At 44.4% G+C, this 18,006-nt stretch overlaps 2 protein-coding genes across 2 annotated transcripts; both read left to right on the forward strand.

Annotated features, from left to right (window-relative positions):
* The first annotated feature begins 962 nt into the window (after positions 1-962).
* Positions 963-7,957, forward strand: LOC135078138 (prion-like-(Q/N-rich) domain-bearing protein 25). Its single transcript, XM_063972727.1, has 7 exons — positions 963-985; positions 1,200-1,207; positions 2,030-2,167; positions 2,899-3,028; positions 3,661-3,797; positions 5,944-6,140; positions 7,765-7,957. Exons 1-7 carry the CDS (start codon positions 963-965, stop codon positions 7,927-7,929), a joined length of 798 nt encoding a protein of 265 aa, XP_063828797.1. The 3' UTR covers positions 7,930-7,957.
* Positions 7,958-16,884: 8,927 nt separating this feature from the next.
* Positions 16,885-17,433, forward strand: LOC135078150 (uncharacterized). The gene has a single exon (XM_063972736.1). It carries the CDS (start codon positions 16,885-16,887, stop codon positions 17,431-17,433), a length of 549 nt encoding a protein of 182 aa, XP_063828806.1.
* The last annotated feature ends 573 nt before the right edge of the window (positions 17,434-18,006 follow it).

Genomic DNA, 18,006 nt, shown 5'->3' on the forward strand with positions numbered 1-18,006 from the left:
GTCAAATATGCTAACATCAAGCCTGTGAGAAGCATAGACTTATGAACTCTCCCGCGTGGACCGATAAAGAATTTCTTTAAAAAATAATAAAATAATTTATCATGCTATCTCCAAGTCTACAGTTCACCGATGTTAAGCACTTATGAAAGTTAAAAGTGATACAAATAAAAATGTGTTTGTGACATAAAACGCTTGTGGTTAGGTGAAATCTTTTCCACCGCCAAGTAAAAGTTGTGACACGCTTCAATTTAGCAATAACATGGGAACCGCTCACGTTCAGTTGGTTCTAGATAATTAAAATGATCGATCAGTGTCTTTAAATTAACCTTAAGTTAGAACAATAGGTAATCAAGCTTTGATACCTGTCCCCTGGACAAAGCTCCAAACGTAACAGCTTTAATTTTGGAATGACTTACCTAACGTTTGTTACATTCTAGGCTTCCACAACCTATCATTCGTAAGTTGAAATTGATAAAAAGACAGAAAGACAACGAAAAACAAAAGGTCACTAAGGCTGAGTTACACCTCCTAACTTTAACCCTAACTATAACGATAACCGATGCTTTTTGTATGGAGTTTGCCAGATTTTTGACGTTTATTAAAGTAAGATGGTGCAACCCAGCCTTATAAGACTAACGGGAGATAGGTACGGAACTCTAAGTAATAATACTGTACACCTGCTCTAATTACTTGTCTAAAACTTAATACTTTTATCTAAATCACCGTGTAAACACGCTCAGATGTGTATCTTCTAATTTTAATATCATTAATTTCGACATCAATTATCGTTAGGCTTATACTTTACAAGATAACATCTCGAGTGTTGTAATAGAAGCGAGATAAAAAATAAAGACGTGAGAAATCTACGGAAAATATTCTCTTTACGTTGAAAATGAGTTATGCAACGACTTTTCAGAAAAAGTGAACTCATATAGAAGCCGAATGACATGTCACCATTCATTATGTTGAAGGCTAGTGCATTCAGGTACGTTGCGATACTTGCGATTCATGACAATAAGCTGACAAAGAATGATCTGGGAAATGTGGCATTCAAAACCCAGCTTTAGGTACTTCCACATACAACTCAATTAGCTTATTCAATCAATCACACAACATCTTTGGGGGTGGGGGTGCGAGGTAGTGAATGACGAATGCGTGACACTCTTTATAAAAGGACGACAATTCTTTTGTTTTTGCAGTATCAGTGGTAATTGCTTACCAATAGGTGTGGTCCATAAGCCAATTTGATCCACAATCCTGCATTTGAGCTGATAGAAAGGGATGATCAGGCAGAAGGTGGAAGCGAGTTTGAAACGGAATCCTCAATCACAGAGGAACAGGCTATATCTCAAACTACCCACACACATTCTGTTATCATTGATATGGCGACAAACTTAGGTAATACTCATCTTCATCAAACTTGACCTTCACTGGTTGGGTTTTATTGGCGGTCATGCTGTAGATCCTGGAGGTTGGGACGACTTGCAGTGGTAGGAACGAGAGGTGGGAATAGTCCCGTTACACTCATCTGTACCAAACAGGAGAACCAAAGTAACCGCAGAATTGCTAAAATCAAGTGGCAGTGGGCGGGGCACATAGCTCGTAGAGACGATGGCCGTTGGGGCAGGAAAGTTCTCTAGTGGCGACCACGGGCTGGAAGACGTAGCGTGGGCAGGCCTCCTACTAGGTGGACCGACGATCTGGTAAAGGTCGCGGGAAGAGCCTGGATACGGGCAGCGCAGGACCGTTCATTATGGAAAACCTTGGGGGAGGCCTGTGTCCAGCAGTGGACGTCATTTGGCTGAAACGAACGAATGAACTCATCTCATCATCCATACAAAAAACACCCAGTTACTGCTATGGTAACGGTTGAAGTAGGCTGGTGCAACTGAGCCCGAAAAAACTAAGGACGAGAACTATTGCCGACAAACTGTAATGCAGTTTGGCAAGTGTATCTATATATTTGATGTGTATCCTTTTGTGAACAATAAATAAAAAATAAAAAAAAATCTGTACTATTATATTCCAGAGGCTCGAAGCGGCGAGGAGTGCGTGCAGCACATCCAGTGTCACTCAACCCTCGGCGTACACTCGGAGTGCGCAGGCGGCGTATGTGGGTGCGTCGCCACAGCCCACTTGGAGGACGACCGATGCTACGAGACTTCTGGTAGGTGTTCTTTTATCAGTTAGGCGATTATCCTATTGCGCCGCGCTCCGCCGCGGTACGCGGGACGACGGATTTAATCATTGTATGCAAGTACCTCAGTTTGTATAGAAAACACGCGCGGCACAACACACTGACAACGCGTCTGCACACGGGATTTTTTATATGAAATCACGCGGACCGCGGCGGAGCGCGGCGCAGTGTGATAATCGCCTTAAGGTTATCAGCTGCGTCTGGAACACCTCATTTGTCAACTTGACTGTCGACTGAGCCCAATAAAATTACTGGATGTAGGCATCCCCTAATGCACGCCACTTATTAGCTTGATCCTTGGCCATTCTCTTCTAACTGCTACGAATCCCCAACTTTCATATTTGTCGCTCCATGTAGTAACTAGCATGTCCTATCCATGCGCTTACGTATACGAAGATTTGTTATTCCACTTATTATTTCTTGGCCTTAATTCCAAAGCGAAACAAATTCTACGAGTAAGATTGTTAAACCTCTACCCAGATCTTATCCTTGTCTTCTGCAAGTGCGATAACTTCCTAAAAGAACATTTTTGGTGGTGGAATTGTAATCTGTGTCTATAACTCCTATGAGGAACTCTTAACTTTTATTATACTCCCAGTTGCAGCAGTAGAAAAATTAGACAAAAGCAATGGTTTGTTGCATCATCTTGAGCGTCTTAAAATTGGTTTGTGACCTCATCCTTTTCAAATCTATGATTACAGTTGTCGGAGAGCGTTGTCTGGTAGACCAGAACTGCTTCTTGGGCGAAGCTGGTCCGCCGCGACAAGCCTTCTGCGTGCGAGGGTACTGCACTTGCCAGCTTCAGTTCAGCCCAAGGGATAATGGGACGAGGTAGGAAAAGTAGATGAACTACGAGTAGACCGAATAACAAAAAATCAAAAACTATAGTAGAAGTTTTGATGTCAATATTAACAAAGAAATTGAAGAGATGATGATGACCATTTTAAGCGACCATGATTTTTATGAAACGAGAGTAAATACAGAACTGCTGCATGTGTTATATGAAAGAAAAGAGTCAAGCCATTAAATATAAAAAAAATATCAAAAGATATAAATGAAGTCTAAACCAGCGGTTCCCGAAAGGTGGTCCGCGGAACCCTGGGGTTCCGTGGAAAGGCCGCAAGGGTTCCGTAAAAAATATTACCCCACGTTTCGTGACCGACGTTGTTCGCTCGCACCGACTTGTTTACGCACAAGGGAGGGGCAGGGCGTGCGGGCGGAGTAGTACGGGGGTTCTGCTAGGAAAAGTAGCTATGATCAATTAGGGAGGGGTAACATTGCCTTTTATGACGTGACAGAACATACAAATCTGAAGCACATAATGAAGTCTCGCTGACGTGCCGCCGTGCCACTCCCATACCTCAGGCACTAACTCAGTTAAAGAAGGCTGGACTGGCTGGACCTTCTACCTTGTACCTTCTATATTGCTCAGCATTCTTCGACTTTCTATCTCGTGATTCCAGATGTGTCCGCGATGCGACGTTGGGCGAGGAGTGCGAAGACCAGCTCCAGTGTGCAGGCCCAGGCTTGGAGTGTAGAGGCACGTGCCGCTGCCGGGACAACTGGGTGGCTCATAATGAGACCAACTCCTGTTTCGAATGTAAGTTGCTTTATGCATACTTATTCTCTAGAAGTGAGAGCCTATACAGCAGCGGTTCCTAAACGTATTTAGTCTACTGCCCACTTAGAGAATAAATTATTATTTAGCGCCCCCCATTTTTGTAGTCAAGAGTCGAGCTCAGTCGGTGTCTAAGAGTCCTCCTAGTAGATGACGCCTCCCAAGCCTCTACACAACGTCCCGATTTTTTTTCTGGGTCTCTTACCGCCCCCCTTTAAGCCTGCAGCGCCCACAAGGGGGCGTTATCGCCCACTTTGGGAAAGACTGCTATACAGGGTGTAATTTTGTAATGCCACCTGGAGGGAAAGTACTCGTAATACTGTAGATAGAAAATTTTACTGAAAGAAAACATTCCTTTGTTTTTGAAAAGAATACCATACAATTTTCTGCACATAATTAAAATAATTTAAGATTTCATGGTTTTCCTTTCATTTAATTTAACAAGTTTGTTAGAGAGATTTAATCCTTATACTTAACCCTAACGATCGATGCAATAAAAATACAGCGTGTAATTTTTAACAGATTTTAGTTGGTTCATTTCCCAGGTGTGGCAAGCAAATTTTTGGAAATCTTTGAATGCAGTTCTATTTCTTTTCAAAAATAAAGGAATGTTTTCTTTGAGGAAAATTTTCTATCTATAATTTTAAGAGTATTTTCTCTCCAGGTGGCATTACAATTTACAAAATTCCACTCTGTATATTCTAAGAAAATCCGAGAAACATTACTCGGGTCTCGGACCTGGCACTGGAGTGTAGGAGTTGCCACAACTGGGTAAAAACTGGGTGTTTTTTGAATTCGCTGTATTTTTCTTAATTCGATTTTGGGCGGGGAGTGATATGACCTAAAGTCTGTTCGCCGAGAGTTGATAAAAAAAAATATCAGAGGTTCTAAACTCATTATAAATTGCGGCCCGCTAATTATTTTTGTCGATATAATGAAAAAGTTGGTAGATTATTATTGGCCTGGCCTTTTTTTTGGCCTGGATTCTCGGCTCGGTTACAATTTAATTTTGGACTACCATTTATAAGAATGTTCTAAAAATACCAATTATCTACCAAAATATATTAACGATTTCGCACTACTAAATCATCGTTCTCTTTGCCTCAAAAATACCAAAAAAGTAGAAATCTACTAAAAGTGGTCACGCTGTGGCCGCCGCCGCCCGCCGGCCGGGGCGCTTGACGACAGCTGCAAGGCTCGTACCATGGTACTCAGTGCGCGTTGTGACAAACGACGCCCGCCATACAGAATGCGATAATTAAGCGACAGTCGCTATTGCAAGACATTTCATAATATTTATCAACTCTCGGCGAACAGACTTTAGTTATAATGCGCAAGCCTGAGTCTGACAACTCTGAAGTGAAGGAGGAACGTCACACGCTCCACATAGCTAACATAGCCCGACGTATTAGCAAGCTGAAGGTGGCGGTTCGCATCGCGACAGAGACAGGAGACCGAGACGCGAGACCGAGACGAGAGACCGCGACCGTTACTTGACTAAGGCAGAGACCTGTCTGTCTCTGTCTCGCTTGCGGACTGTCGCTTATACATTATCTAAAGTCAAGTAAGGGGTCATCCATAAAGTACGTCACACCTAAAGGGGGGGGGGGGGGAGGGGGTCGACAAAGTGTGACATGGTGTGACAAGGGGTGGGAGGGGTCCTTAGTTTCGTGACATCACATTTTAATTGTTTTAAATATTTGATATGATGTTGATTTCATAAAAAAAAGTACTTAATTTAAATGGAAATAAAACTAATTTCGGAACTGCTGTTTTAATTTAATAATTTTTTGATGTGAAATTGCAAAACATGTGACGTCACACTAGGAGGGGGGGGTCTCAGAAATGTGACCACCTGTGACAAGGACGGGCGGGGGGGCTCAAAAAATCATGAAATTCGTGTGACGTACTTTATGGATGGCCCCTAACGTGACGTACCGCGATGCGAACCGCCACCTTAAAGTGGATAGGTAAGACACAAAACTGAGGGTCAATAGGTCTAGGTAGGAAGGTTTTAAAATAGAGGCTATGTACCAGCAAGCGCAGTTTAAAATTATTTAGATATTTCAAGTGCTTCTGCAACTATTTCTATCCTGAGATATAATCAAATGCCCAAATTGTTTCACAGCTGTAAAAGCCCTGAACGAGCCGTGTGAATACGACGTGCAGTGCGACGCGTTAGCAGGCGTAGCGGAGGCACGCGCACCTGGTGCCGCGCTGTGTTTGGGCGGCGCCTGCGCATGTTCATACAACGCGCACGCGGTCGGAGACCCACCGCGCTGCTGGCACAGACGGAGACCGGGACAGGAGTGCCGGAGAGACGAGGTGGGAATATGAACCTTATTGTAGTAGCAGGAGGGGGTACTATCCAGGCGCGGCGTTGTGTTTGGGCGGCGCCTGCGCATGTTCATACAACGCGCACGCAGTTGGTGATCCACCTCGCTGCTGGCACAGACGGCGGCCGGGACAGGAGTGCCGGAGGGACGAGGTGGGAATATGAACCTTATTGTAGTAGCAGGAGGGGGTACTATCCAGGCGCGGCGTTGTGTTTGGGCGGCGCCTGCGCATGTTCTTACAACGCGCACGCTTATGCGATCCGCCGCGCTGCTGGCACAGACGGCGGCCGGGACAGGAGTGCCGGAGGGACGAGGTGGGAATATGAACCTTATTGTAGTAACAATATGCAAGAGGGTTGTGATGCACGGCGCTGTGTTTGGGCGGCGCCTGCGCATGTTCATACAACGCGCACGCGGTCGGAGATCCACCGCGCTGCTGGCACAGACGGCGGCCGGGACAGGAGTGCCGGAGAGACGAGGTGGGAATATGAACCTTATTGTAGTAGCAGGAGGGGGTACTATCCAGGCGCCGCGCTGTGCTTGGGCGGCGCCTGCGCATGTTCTTACAACGCGCACGCGGTCGGAGATCCGCCGCGCTGCTGGCACAGACGGCGGCCGGGACAGGAGTGCCGGAGGGACGAGGTAGGAATTATAATATAGTCTTTTTGAGTGTATTCTCTGGGTTTTCCAACAAAGACAACCCTGACTGATACTGCAACGAGACAAGATAGGTGACAAATGCAAGCATAGTGTACCAAGCCACATCGCTGAACATTCCTGGCAAGACTTTAGGATGAACTGAGGTATGGACTATGAGATATGATGTTCAATTAATGATACGAATTGAGCGATGGATAGCACAGGGTAGACCGAGTCCATCTAGCAAAGTATGTGGAAGTCAATTTGGAGCTAGGCCACCTCCAATGTAGTCAGAATATGAGCTGCCTCTATTGCTAGATCATTGAATGCTTTATCCCAACATGTTAGTCGTATGATGGAAGTATGTTTAGATCTAGAAGCGACGTTCAAAGAGGTCGTAAGGCTGAGGGGAGGCGTTCGATCCGGACGCAGCACTGTGCCTGAGCTCCTTCACTTGAGTGATTCTCCTTATTCTCGTGAGGATCAGTGTGTGACGATATGCATACGAGAAAGACCGAGGTCTTCTGTTGATCGCGTGAGGTGTAGTAACAACTAACGTCATAAGTCTACCAAACATTCCTATGGCTCTGGGAAGAGATGAGGAACATGAAAGTCAATCAGTAACTTTATTGCGTTTGGTCGAAACAAAACTGTCTGACTGTTTTGGTCATCACTTAAAACTTTATTTCTTTAAATTGTTTTCAAATATTTACATACAATTACTTATTACTCATCTTATCATATAATATTATCATCGTAGTCATTTGATTTATACAAAAAATACATACAAATTAAGACGTATACATATAAAACGATCAACCAGCAATCGACTTACATTTAGGTACTTTATTCAGTTAATCTTCATTCTTTCTATTTTTCAAAGCTTAGGCAAATAACCACAAAATCGTGTCCAGTCTTTGACTGTAACTTAGACCCTCTTCCACCAGCTGTACTGACCATAACCAATCTTCCAGGAATGCGTTTCCGAAGAGAACGAGCCAGGTTACTGCCTCGCCGGCCGCTGCACGTGCAAGACTTGCTCGCCTGATGCACGCGACTTCGGCGGAGCGAGCACGCTGTCCCGCCCGCCATTGTATGTAGCGGCCATCTTGTCGCTCGCCGCCATCTTGAGACACTGACGCTGAAAGCGCGCGAAAATGTCAGTTGCAAGAAGGTTTGATACGCCTACCAGTTTTAAATAACGGGGTTGCACAAAAAGTATCAGGGCAAAGATTCCTAAAGTCTTAACTTTACTTTGATTCAAATTAAAATAAATAAACGAACTTCCTTGCAACTTTTCATTAGGCATTCTAATCAGATACTGTGTATCGTAACGAATATACAATGACTGGTCGAGTTTTGACCAGAGTTCTAAAGTAGTACTTTTAACAACTTTCATACTGAATCTTTTACTGATGAACTAACGTTCTACTACCTACTTATATTTGTACCCTTTTTATTCGCGTCGGAACGAAGGTTTGCACGCTGAGAGGATGTTTTGTATAATTTTCTTTTTGAATAAGTTTATTAATTATGTCGTTATTAATAACTTAAAATTGTTATCTTTCTAAAGAGTTTTTAAAATCCTGGCTACGAACCTTTTTACTAATAAATACGTGTGTTGAACTCTAGTTTAAATTAATGTATTTTTATGGAGATATAATTTTAAACAAGTGTTAATTTTCAGTTTTTATTTGTAAAGGGGTTAATTATTTTACAAATATTATTTACGTTTCGTAGATCCTACGTTGTTAATTGTTAATAGTTTTCAAATTTTATCCTAAGTTGTAAATAATGTTATTATTGTTGTTAAAATGTAAATTTTAAATAGTTGTAGATATTTATATCAATCTCTTCCGTTGTAGATCAGTATTTTGAGTGCAATTTAAACCGTCTGTTTGTAAGAGCAAAGTGTATGGGTAGATTTTATGCCAAAGAAGTGTACACAAACAATGAAATATTGTGTAAATAAAGAATATTTATTTTGGTCGACTTCAGTTGTTTTATTTGATGATTTTGTAGAGAAAATATTTTAAGGTTGATGGAATGTGAGCCGTACTCACACGAGCGGGTTCATAATAAAGAGAAGTATGTAGTCAAAAACGTACGACTTACTTAGCTTAGGGCCTGCGCGCACTAGGCGACAGCTGCACGTCCGTATTTCTAGTCGAGCTGGAGGTAGTCAGCGACTAAGGGCTGTCGCAAGCTGGGCGACGCGGCGGCGTACACGAGCGGGTTCATAATAAAGGGAACTAGTAATAAACGCAGTACGTAATACTGACTTAGCTTAGGGCCTGCGCGCACTAGGCGACAGCTGCACATCTGTATTCCTAGTCGAGCTTGAAGTAGTGAGTGACTTGTGTAAGGCCTGCCGCACGCTGGGCGATGCGGCGGCGTACACGAGCGGGTTCAGCGCCGAGTTGGCGTAGCCCAGCCATGTACACCACAGCCAGGTCACGTCCCTCACACACTCGCATAGTGAGTCTGGAAAGAAGATTTAATCCTATAAGGTCCCGTAAATAGCCATCATAATTTAAACCTTATTAACTTACTATAAGGTCGAAAACCAAATAAAATAATCAACGTGCCGTGCAGCAGACAATATCTTTATGAAATTACTTTTATTGCCCCCTGGCGCAATCATATAATGAGTCTGGGAAAAGTATTTGCTCATCAGCATCGTTATCAGGTATACCTATAATAATATAGTCTCCAACGCAGAATATGCCCTCTCTAATTGATCAGAGGCAAATGGAGAATTTGGCCTTTACTCCGCACGCTGGCCAAACGGTTAAGGGAGGCCTGATATTCACATATTTCTCCCTTAGTCGCCTTCTACGAAAGGCACAGGAGAATGGGGCTGATTCTATTCTACTGTGTCAGGAACACACAGGTAACATTTATTTGATCAACATGGTTCAAGCCGTGTGGTGACGGCAGAGTAGAATACATTTGTCACCAACCCCTACTCTTCCCGCGGGTGTCGTTAGAGGCGACTTAGGGTCTACACATCAAACAGAGAACGGGCAGCAGCGCTCTCTGAAAAACATCAGTCTTTCAAACTGCTATCTCCAACCTACATACCAAGCGTGGGGTTTATGGCAAAACCCCCCACTATAGTAGAGGAGGTTCATAGTCCAGCAGTGGACTGTAAGGGGCTGTTGATGATGATGATGAAATGGTTCAGGACCTACAAATATGAAGAATGAACTTACCCACCGGAAGCATCACGAAGAAAGGAGTCCAGCACACCAGGAACAGGGTCATGAGCATCACTATGGTGCGAGTGGCGCGCCTTTGGCGAGAGATTATGCCGTTCCTGGAAATATTGCACAAATTATTCTTTAACACAATACCTACACAATTATATAAAACTTAGGGAAGACCGAGGAGAGTTGTAACAGAGGAGAGTTGTGACATTGTCGATTTTTGGAAAGCTAATCATCAGCGAATTCGCAACAACGCGTATTTGTTAGCTTGAGACTTGAACTAAGAACACGAACTGTTATAACCTCGCTATTATTTAATAGGTTCCAAAAATCGACAATATCACAACTCGCCTCGGTTTCCCCTACCTATTATCTATAACTCTATAGCTACTTCCGTTTCCACCAGTAAATACTTCATCATCATCATCATTTCAGCCACAGGACGTCCACTGCTGAACATAGGCCTCCCCCAATGACTTCCACATCGCACGGTTGGTAGCGACCTGCATCCAGCGCTTTCCTGCTACCTTTACTAAATAGTTACTAATTGTGAGTCCACAACTGTATTCGCACGGCTCTTTTTACCTAGGTTCTGTTTTCGTTCCTACTTGTTTTAGGGTTAGTCACGGATCTATAGTAAAGGTAAACATGAACGTAACCCTAATTGACCCTGCAGCTTAACTACAGTATCAGTTGAAAACCTCAGCTTTTTAAACTGGTGCTTAGCATGTTATGCTTAGGGATAGGTAGTTAGTTACTGTAAACTGGGTGAGGGAAAACAAAGATAATAATAAAACAGCGAAAAAAATACGAAATTGATTCCTTACGATGAAGAGAAAGCCTTGTTTTTTGGCGAAGCCGGCGCGGTACATTTTGCGTCTGTTTTGTCACTAGGCACATTCAGGTGGCAGCCTTTTGGAGAGGTAAATCTGTGGAATAAATTAATAAGTAATCTTTAATTTACCCTACAACAGTCATAACTTGACCTGCTTTTAAATAATTTTCTATTTTAAAATAGATTTTTAAGGTGTAACTTACACTAATGTTTTTTGAACTTTAATCGTCTCAAGTGGTGTGGTAGTTTTCGGTGGTTCTGGTTTAGTCTGAAAAGAACCAACAAAAGAAGGTAAAACGAAGTCATTCTTTGTTTACAAGGAATTGGTGCAATTATGGCAATTTTTAGTGCTGAAAAGGCAGTCTGTGTTTGATTGCAATAAAACCTGACGTTAAGTGAGATGCAATCCAGGGTGTCCAGTAAATGCATATCGACTCTCACCTTGAAGAGGCTCGGATTGTAGTCTTTGAGAAAGAAATCAGCAGGCAGAGTATTTCAGTCCCTAGCTGTCGCATTATAAAAGAGCGAAACGCTCTGTGAAAGATGGTGAAATATTGACAATTTGTATCACATTGAATTTCGTCCCTTACCGGAGATCGTCCTCTATGCGCCCTGATGGTAGGGGGTGAGGCCAGTGCATACAGGATCCTGGCGTACAAGGTCACCATCACGCTCGCTGGCAGGTAGAACGAGAACGACGTGCTGAAGAACACGTAACTGAAACAAGGGACGATCATCTTCAGACTGAAATCGAAACTAAAGGACAATGGGCAAAATGGTACCCGGCTCCAATAGATATGCTTCCAGTGTCGTTTGAAAGGTCTTACCAAGACGAACAACTTTTACTATGGCCACTAGCCTCAGATCTGGTTGTGTTCGAAGATAAACATACTTTTTTGCAAAATGGTACCCAGCTCCAATGGTTATGTTTGTAGTGTCATTTGAAAGGTCTTACCAAGACGAACAACATTTACTATGGCCACCAGCCTCAGATCTGGTTGCGTTTGTGTAACCGAAGTATCATAAGTGTCCATCGTATGGTACTTACTTAGGTTATGCGAGGCATGAAGGGTTTACTGCTCCAGCATCCTTCCTTAACTCTATAATTATTGATAGGGATAATTGTGAAATAAATGTTTTTTATTTGAAGAACTACTACCCCCTTATTAATAAAAAGTTATACCTAGGATGAACCTTGAATTAAAATGACATTTCCATACCAAATGACAATTTAAGCCAGAGTTCAACTAGGGTGTAACTTTTATTAATAAAGGGGTTGGAGTTTTATTACTTCTTAAGGGTTTTATTACGGGTTGCTAAAGCGAATAAACCCACAAGACCCAATAAGTCCACTCACAAGATGGACCGACGACCTCATAAAGGTAGCGGGAAGGCGCTGGATGCAGGCCGCCACCAACCGGCCATTGTGGAAATCATTGAGGGAGGATTATGTTCAATTAGACGTCCTATGGCTAAAATGATCATGATGATGATGATGAAAGCGTATAAAGGGCTAATGGCTTGGGTAGTTCATCGTAGGTATAATCCTTTTCTTTTCAATGTTTATTTTAGTTATATTAATAGATTCTAGTCATAGTACATACTCGTATACATGGATGATTGTGTTATACTTTCATATAATACTTAGTGGAATTACTGCTTTCAAAACGTGAATTAGAACTGGCCCCATAGCAGACATTTTCCTACATCTAAAGGCCTTTTGAAATATATATTGGTTATGGCTATTGGAGCGGGTACCACTTTCCATACATTTGTGCCCATCATCCTTTGTAACTAGCATATACTTTACGAAAGAAGGATGTAGGTAGGTACCTAGGGATTCCCTCCAGATTAGAATTCTACATCCTTGCATGAGAATCATGATACTACCACGTGGCTTCGTCATGGAGATAAATAAAAAAATAAAATATGTAGTTTATTTAGTACCAAACCCAAGGCCCTTTCCAGGGCACTTATACCTACACGTCCCAGATACAAAAGTACCTACTCACATGAAAATGTCAATGAAGATAGTTACTTCCCCTCTCTTTTTCCCCAATTCCTCCCTCCTTTCGTTAAAAGTTATGGTCTCGTTAAGTTTCAATTTCTCCCCCGTCGTCACGAAGATACAATAAAATTTACCTTCTTCAGCCGGTGCTCGAGGGGATGCTGGTGCTATGACGTCATCAGGAAGATACCACTACTGAAACCTACCTACTCCAGCCGATAGTGACAATGAAGATTTTACCTGTCTACTTTTATTTATGTTGTCGTTCTCGCTCTCACTCTCGCTCTCTCTTTCTTTCTTTCTATCTCTCTCTTTCTTTATTTATCTCATTCTTTGTTTCTCTCTCTTCCTCTCTCTTTCTCATTTTCTTTCTCTTTATCTCTCTTTCTCTCTCAGTCCCTCTATTTCTCTCTCATCTCTCTCTGTCCCCCTCTGTCTCTCTCTGTCTCCATCTCCGTCTCGTCTCCTACTCACCCGAAGTTGGTGTTTACGGTGCAGGCCTTAGCCGTCTCTCCGTCTCCGTCTCCGTCTCCGTCTCCGCGCCTGCCGGGCTCGCGCGCGCGGGACAGCAGCGCCGACTGCTGGGGCTCGAGGCGATGCTGGTGCTATGACGTCATCAGGAAGATACTACTAAAGTTCCTACCTACTCCAGCCGATTGTACCTATTTCTTTCTCTCTCTCTCTCTTTCTTTCTCTTTCCCTCTCCTCTCTCTCTTTCTCTCCATCTCCCTGTCTCTGTCGATAAGTTTCTTTCTTTATTTATCATTATCTCTCTTTTTCTCTATCTATCCCTTTCTCTCTCTGTCTCGCTCTTTCGCTCTTTCTTTCTCTTACTCACTTTACTATCTCTGTCTTTCTGTCGCTGTGTCTGTCTGTCTCTCCGTCTCTCCGTCTCCGTCTCCGTCCGTCTCCGTCCGTCCCCACTCACCCGACGTTTGTATTGACGGTGCAAGCCTTGGCCGCCTCTCCCGCGTGGAAGTGCCGCGGCGAGGGTATGAAGGCGGTGGGCATACAAGCGCGCCTGCCGGGCTCGCCGCGCGGGACAGCGGCGCCGACTGCTGGGGCTCGTGATGCTGGTGCTGTGACGTCATCAGGAAGATACTACTAAAGTACCTTCCTACTACAGCCTATGTGACTCTGTGTCTCTGTGTCTTCGTGTCTCCGTGTCTCCGTGTCTCCGTGTCTCCGTGTCTCCGTGTCTCCGTGTCTCCGTGTCTCCGTGTCTCCGTGTCTCCGTCTCTCTGTGTCTCCGTGTCTCCGTGTCTCCGTGTCTCCGTGTCTCCGTGTCTCCGTGTCTCCGTGTCTCCGTGTCTCCGTGTCTCCGTGTCTCCGTCTGTCCGTCTGTCCGTCTGTCCGTCTGTCCGTCTGTCCGTCTCTCCGTCTCCATCTGTCCGTCTCCGTCTCCGCCTCCGTCCGTCTCCGTCCGTCTCCACTCACCCGACGTTGGTGTTGACGGTGCAAGCCTTGGCCGCCTCTCCCGCGTGGTAGTGCCGCGGCGAGGGTATGAAGGCGGTGGGCGCGGCCACGGCGGCCGCGACGGGCCACACCAGGATGGCATACAAGCGCGCCTGCCGGGCTCGCGCGAGCGCGTCTGGCGCCGACTACTGGGGCTCGTGTGATGCTGGTGCTATGACGCTATGACGTCATCAGGAAGATACTACTACTAAAGTAACTATCTCAGTCTCGCTCTCTCATTCTTTCTGTTTTTTATTTTTCTTTTTTTTTTCTTTCTCCCTCAGCAGAGGCGGCGTAAGGCGTAGGCGACGTGGGCCGCCGCCTACGGCCTCGCGGAACAAGGGGCCTCGCGCATCAAAAATTTTGAAACATTAAGAATAAATTTATTACTGTATAAAAACTTAGCCTAAACACGTACAAGTTTGGTTTCGATAAAATTAAGGTTAGTGTGCGTAAGTAATTAATGATACCTAAACTACGCAAAATTTATTGCCTGTATCTTAGGTATCTGTTTAAAAAGTGCTGACTATACAATATTGGAATAGATTATCAAACTCAGAATAAGTAGGTTACATTTACTGCTATACTTAACTACTTACTAAGCATTATTTTTACATTGACCTACTCTTAAAATAAATAATTATTACAATTGAAATAGTTTCTGTGTGTAAACAAATAATACGATCGCGAGTCACATAACTAAATATTCCTAAGAGTGTTATTGCACATCTTTGGACTGCGTTAAGTAAACGGCCTTTGCGGCGCCCTATGCGCCCTCATAATCAATTGAGCTCATGTATCTTGCTTCAGCAATTTTTCTTGCAGGGCAGCTCTCTGCTCCCGTATTGTGCTGGCTTGGTTTATTGAAGCGCCGGCACGTGGCACAGGTCGAAGGTGCTAGTAATTTTGAGCATTCCATTGCATTGATTGTGTGTCCAGCGCAGCCACAGTGTCCACAAGTGGATTCAGTTTCTCTGCAGAATTTTGCTGAGTGACCATATTGATGACACTTGTAACACCTTGTAACAAGTGTATAGTCTCTAACTGGACAGGAGGTCTAATTAATGTATGCTCTCTCCTGGTCTATGAAAATTTTTCGCAGTTCTGAAGTAAGTTCTAGCACATAGTTGCAGTAGGGCCCGTCTTTTTTGCCAGTTTTGTGGCTTAGTTTAATAGAACTTAAGAACTTATTGCGGTCAATGTGTTGATATTTACCCGAGATGTTTTGCTCGTAGAGACATTCAAAAACATCCTTCTCAGATGTGTTGGTGGGCACTCCTAACAAAATCACTTTGGGCCTACGTTTTGTGGTCTCTTCTACGTTGAGACCTGATGTTTTCAGCAGTTCTGATTTTTTCAATTTTTCAAGGTCATCTTTGCCTTCAGCGCTGATTATAATACCCCCACCTCTGGTTTTTCTCATCCCTCGGATATGCAGTTTTAATTCTTCCGGCTTGATGATGGTCTGAATAAGTTTCTTAGTCTCTTCACTGGTCTTATCTTTGCTAGCTGGGTAAATAGCAATGTTACTGGTGCTTGGTGGTCTTACTATAGAGCTCTTACTGGTTCTCAGCACGTCGGCAAAAGATACATTCGGTTGTTCAACCTTTGGGGTAGAGCGAATAGATACTTTTAGGTCCTCGATCTGATCTCCTAGTGCGGTAGATGACTCCTTTTGATCAATTAATGTTTTGATCATTGATTGGTCTGAGATATATTTCTGTTTTAGTGACTGATATTGCACTGCCAATTGAGAGACACCACCCAACACGTTTCTGCTTGTGTTGCTGATTCTCAGCTTCTGTTCTGTGTTCAGTTTACCTTCTCCTGATGTATAGCATATGTCGTTAAGGCATTTCTCAATGGAGGATATCCATTTCTGGATTTCTTCGGTCGATACAACTTCAATTATTGATGTCGCGGGAGTAGAATCTTCTTCAGTTGGTCTTCTCTGTGGTGGAGGCGGGCTTCGGCTGGTCATTGTACTTCGATTAAAGGGACTTTCCATTTTTAATTAAAATTCAATTAACAACACTGCACTAGGTAAGTGTGTCATAAGTGCATGACAGTGCATGCGCCGGCACAGTTTTATTTTAACACAGATTTTGTTGTCTGCATTGTAATAATTATTAAACAATCATAGCAGTTGGCACGTCCATCTGCAAGCGATGCGCGAATAGACATTGACTATTAAATATAAATTATTGATAGCTAAACAATGTAGCTAAAAATTTTTTTTTTCCAAACAAATTCAGCCATAATCAGACACAAAATTAAGCAACAACACGGTTTTAAGTGACAAACATTATTCTTTGGCGCAAAATTCCTTTAAAAATAATCACTGAATCAAGAAATCAGAAACTGTCAATGAATAGACCATTGACCCGTTTTTTTTTATTATTTCATAAAATCCGTCTTCAGGTCGCCACAGAACAAGGCCTCGCGAAATCTGTCTTGCCCACATCAAATTTAGGTCTTGCCCCGCCACTGCTCCCTCTATTCGCGCGCGAGACTACTGGTGCTTAAGGTGATTGATGCTATGACGTCATTAGGAAGATACTACTAAAGTACCTACCTACTCCAGCAGATGTGTCCCTGTGTCCCTGTGTCGCTGTGTCGCTGTGTCGCTGTGTCGCTGTGTCGCTGTGTCGCTGTGTCGCTGTGTCGCTGTGTCGCAGTGTCTCCGTGTCTCCGTGTCTCCGTGTCTCCGTGTCTCCGTGTCTCCGTGTCTCCGTGTCTCCGTGTCTCCGTGTCTCCGTGTCTCCGTGTCTCCGTGTCTCCGTGTCTCCGTGTCTCCGTGTCTCCGTGTCTCCGTGTCTCCGTGTCTCCGTGTCTCCGTGTCTCCGTCTCCGTCTCCGTCTCCGTCTCCGTCTCCGTCTCCGCCCGTCTCCGTCTCCGCCCGTCTCCGTCTCCGTCTCCGTCTCCGTCCGTCCGCACTCACCCGACGTTGGTGTTAACGGTGCAGGCCTTGGCCGCCTCCCCCGCGTGGAAGTGCCTCGGCGAGGGTATGAAGGCGGTGGGCGCGGCCACGGCGGCCGCGACGGGCCACACCAGGACGGCATACAAGCGCGCCTGCCGGGCTCGCCGCGCGCGGGACAGGCGCCGACTACTGGTGCTCGTGATGCTGGTGCTGTGACGTCATTAGGAAGATACTACTACTAAAGTAACTATCTCAGTCTCGCTCTCTCATTCTTTCTCTCTGTCTCTCCATCTCGACTCGTCTCCACACTCACCCGACGTTGGTATTGACGGTGCAAGCCTTAGCCGCCTCTCCCGCGTGGAAGTGCCTCGGCGAGGGTATGAAGGCGGTGGGCGCGGCCACAGCGGCAGCAACGGGCCACACCAGGATGGCATACAAGCGCGCCTGCCGGGCTCGCCGCGCGGGACAGCGGTGCCGACTGCTGGGGCTCGTGATGCTGGTGCTGTGACGTCATCAGGAAGATACTACTCCAGCCGATAGTGACAATGAAGATTTTACCTACCTTATTTTTTTCACTATCTCTCTCTCTTTCTCTTTCTTTCTCTCTTTCACACTCTTTCTCTATCTTTCTCTCTCTTTCTTTCTCCTCTCTCTAGCACTCTTTCTCTCTCTTTTTTACTTTTTTACTCTCTCTCTTTCTAAAAAGAAAGAAAGAAAAAGAGAGAAAGAGAGAGACGGAGGGGTAAAACTAAGAGAGAGAGTAAGATAGTAACTCTCTCTCTTAGTTTT

Source organism: Ostrinia nubilalis, chromosome 2 (genome assembly GCF_963855985.1).
Source record: "Ostrinia nubilalis chromosome 2, ilOstNubi1.1, whole genome shotgun sequence".
NCBI lineage: Eukaryota > Metazoa > Arthropoda > Insecta > Lepidoptera > Crambidae > Ostrinia > Ostrinia nubilalis.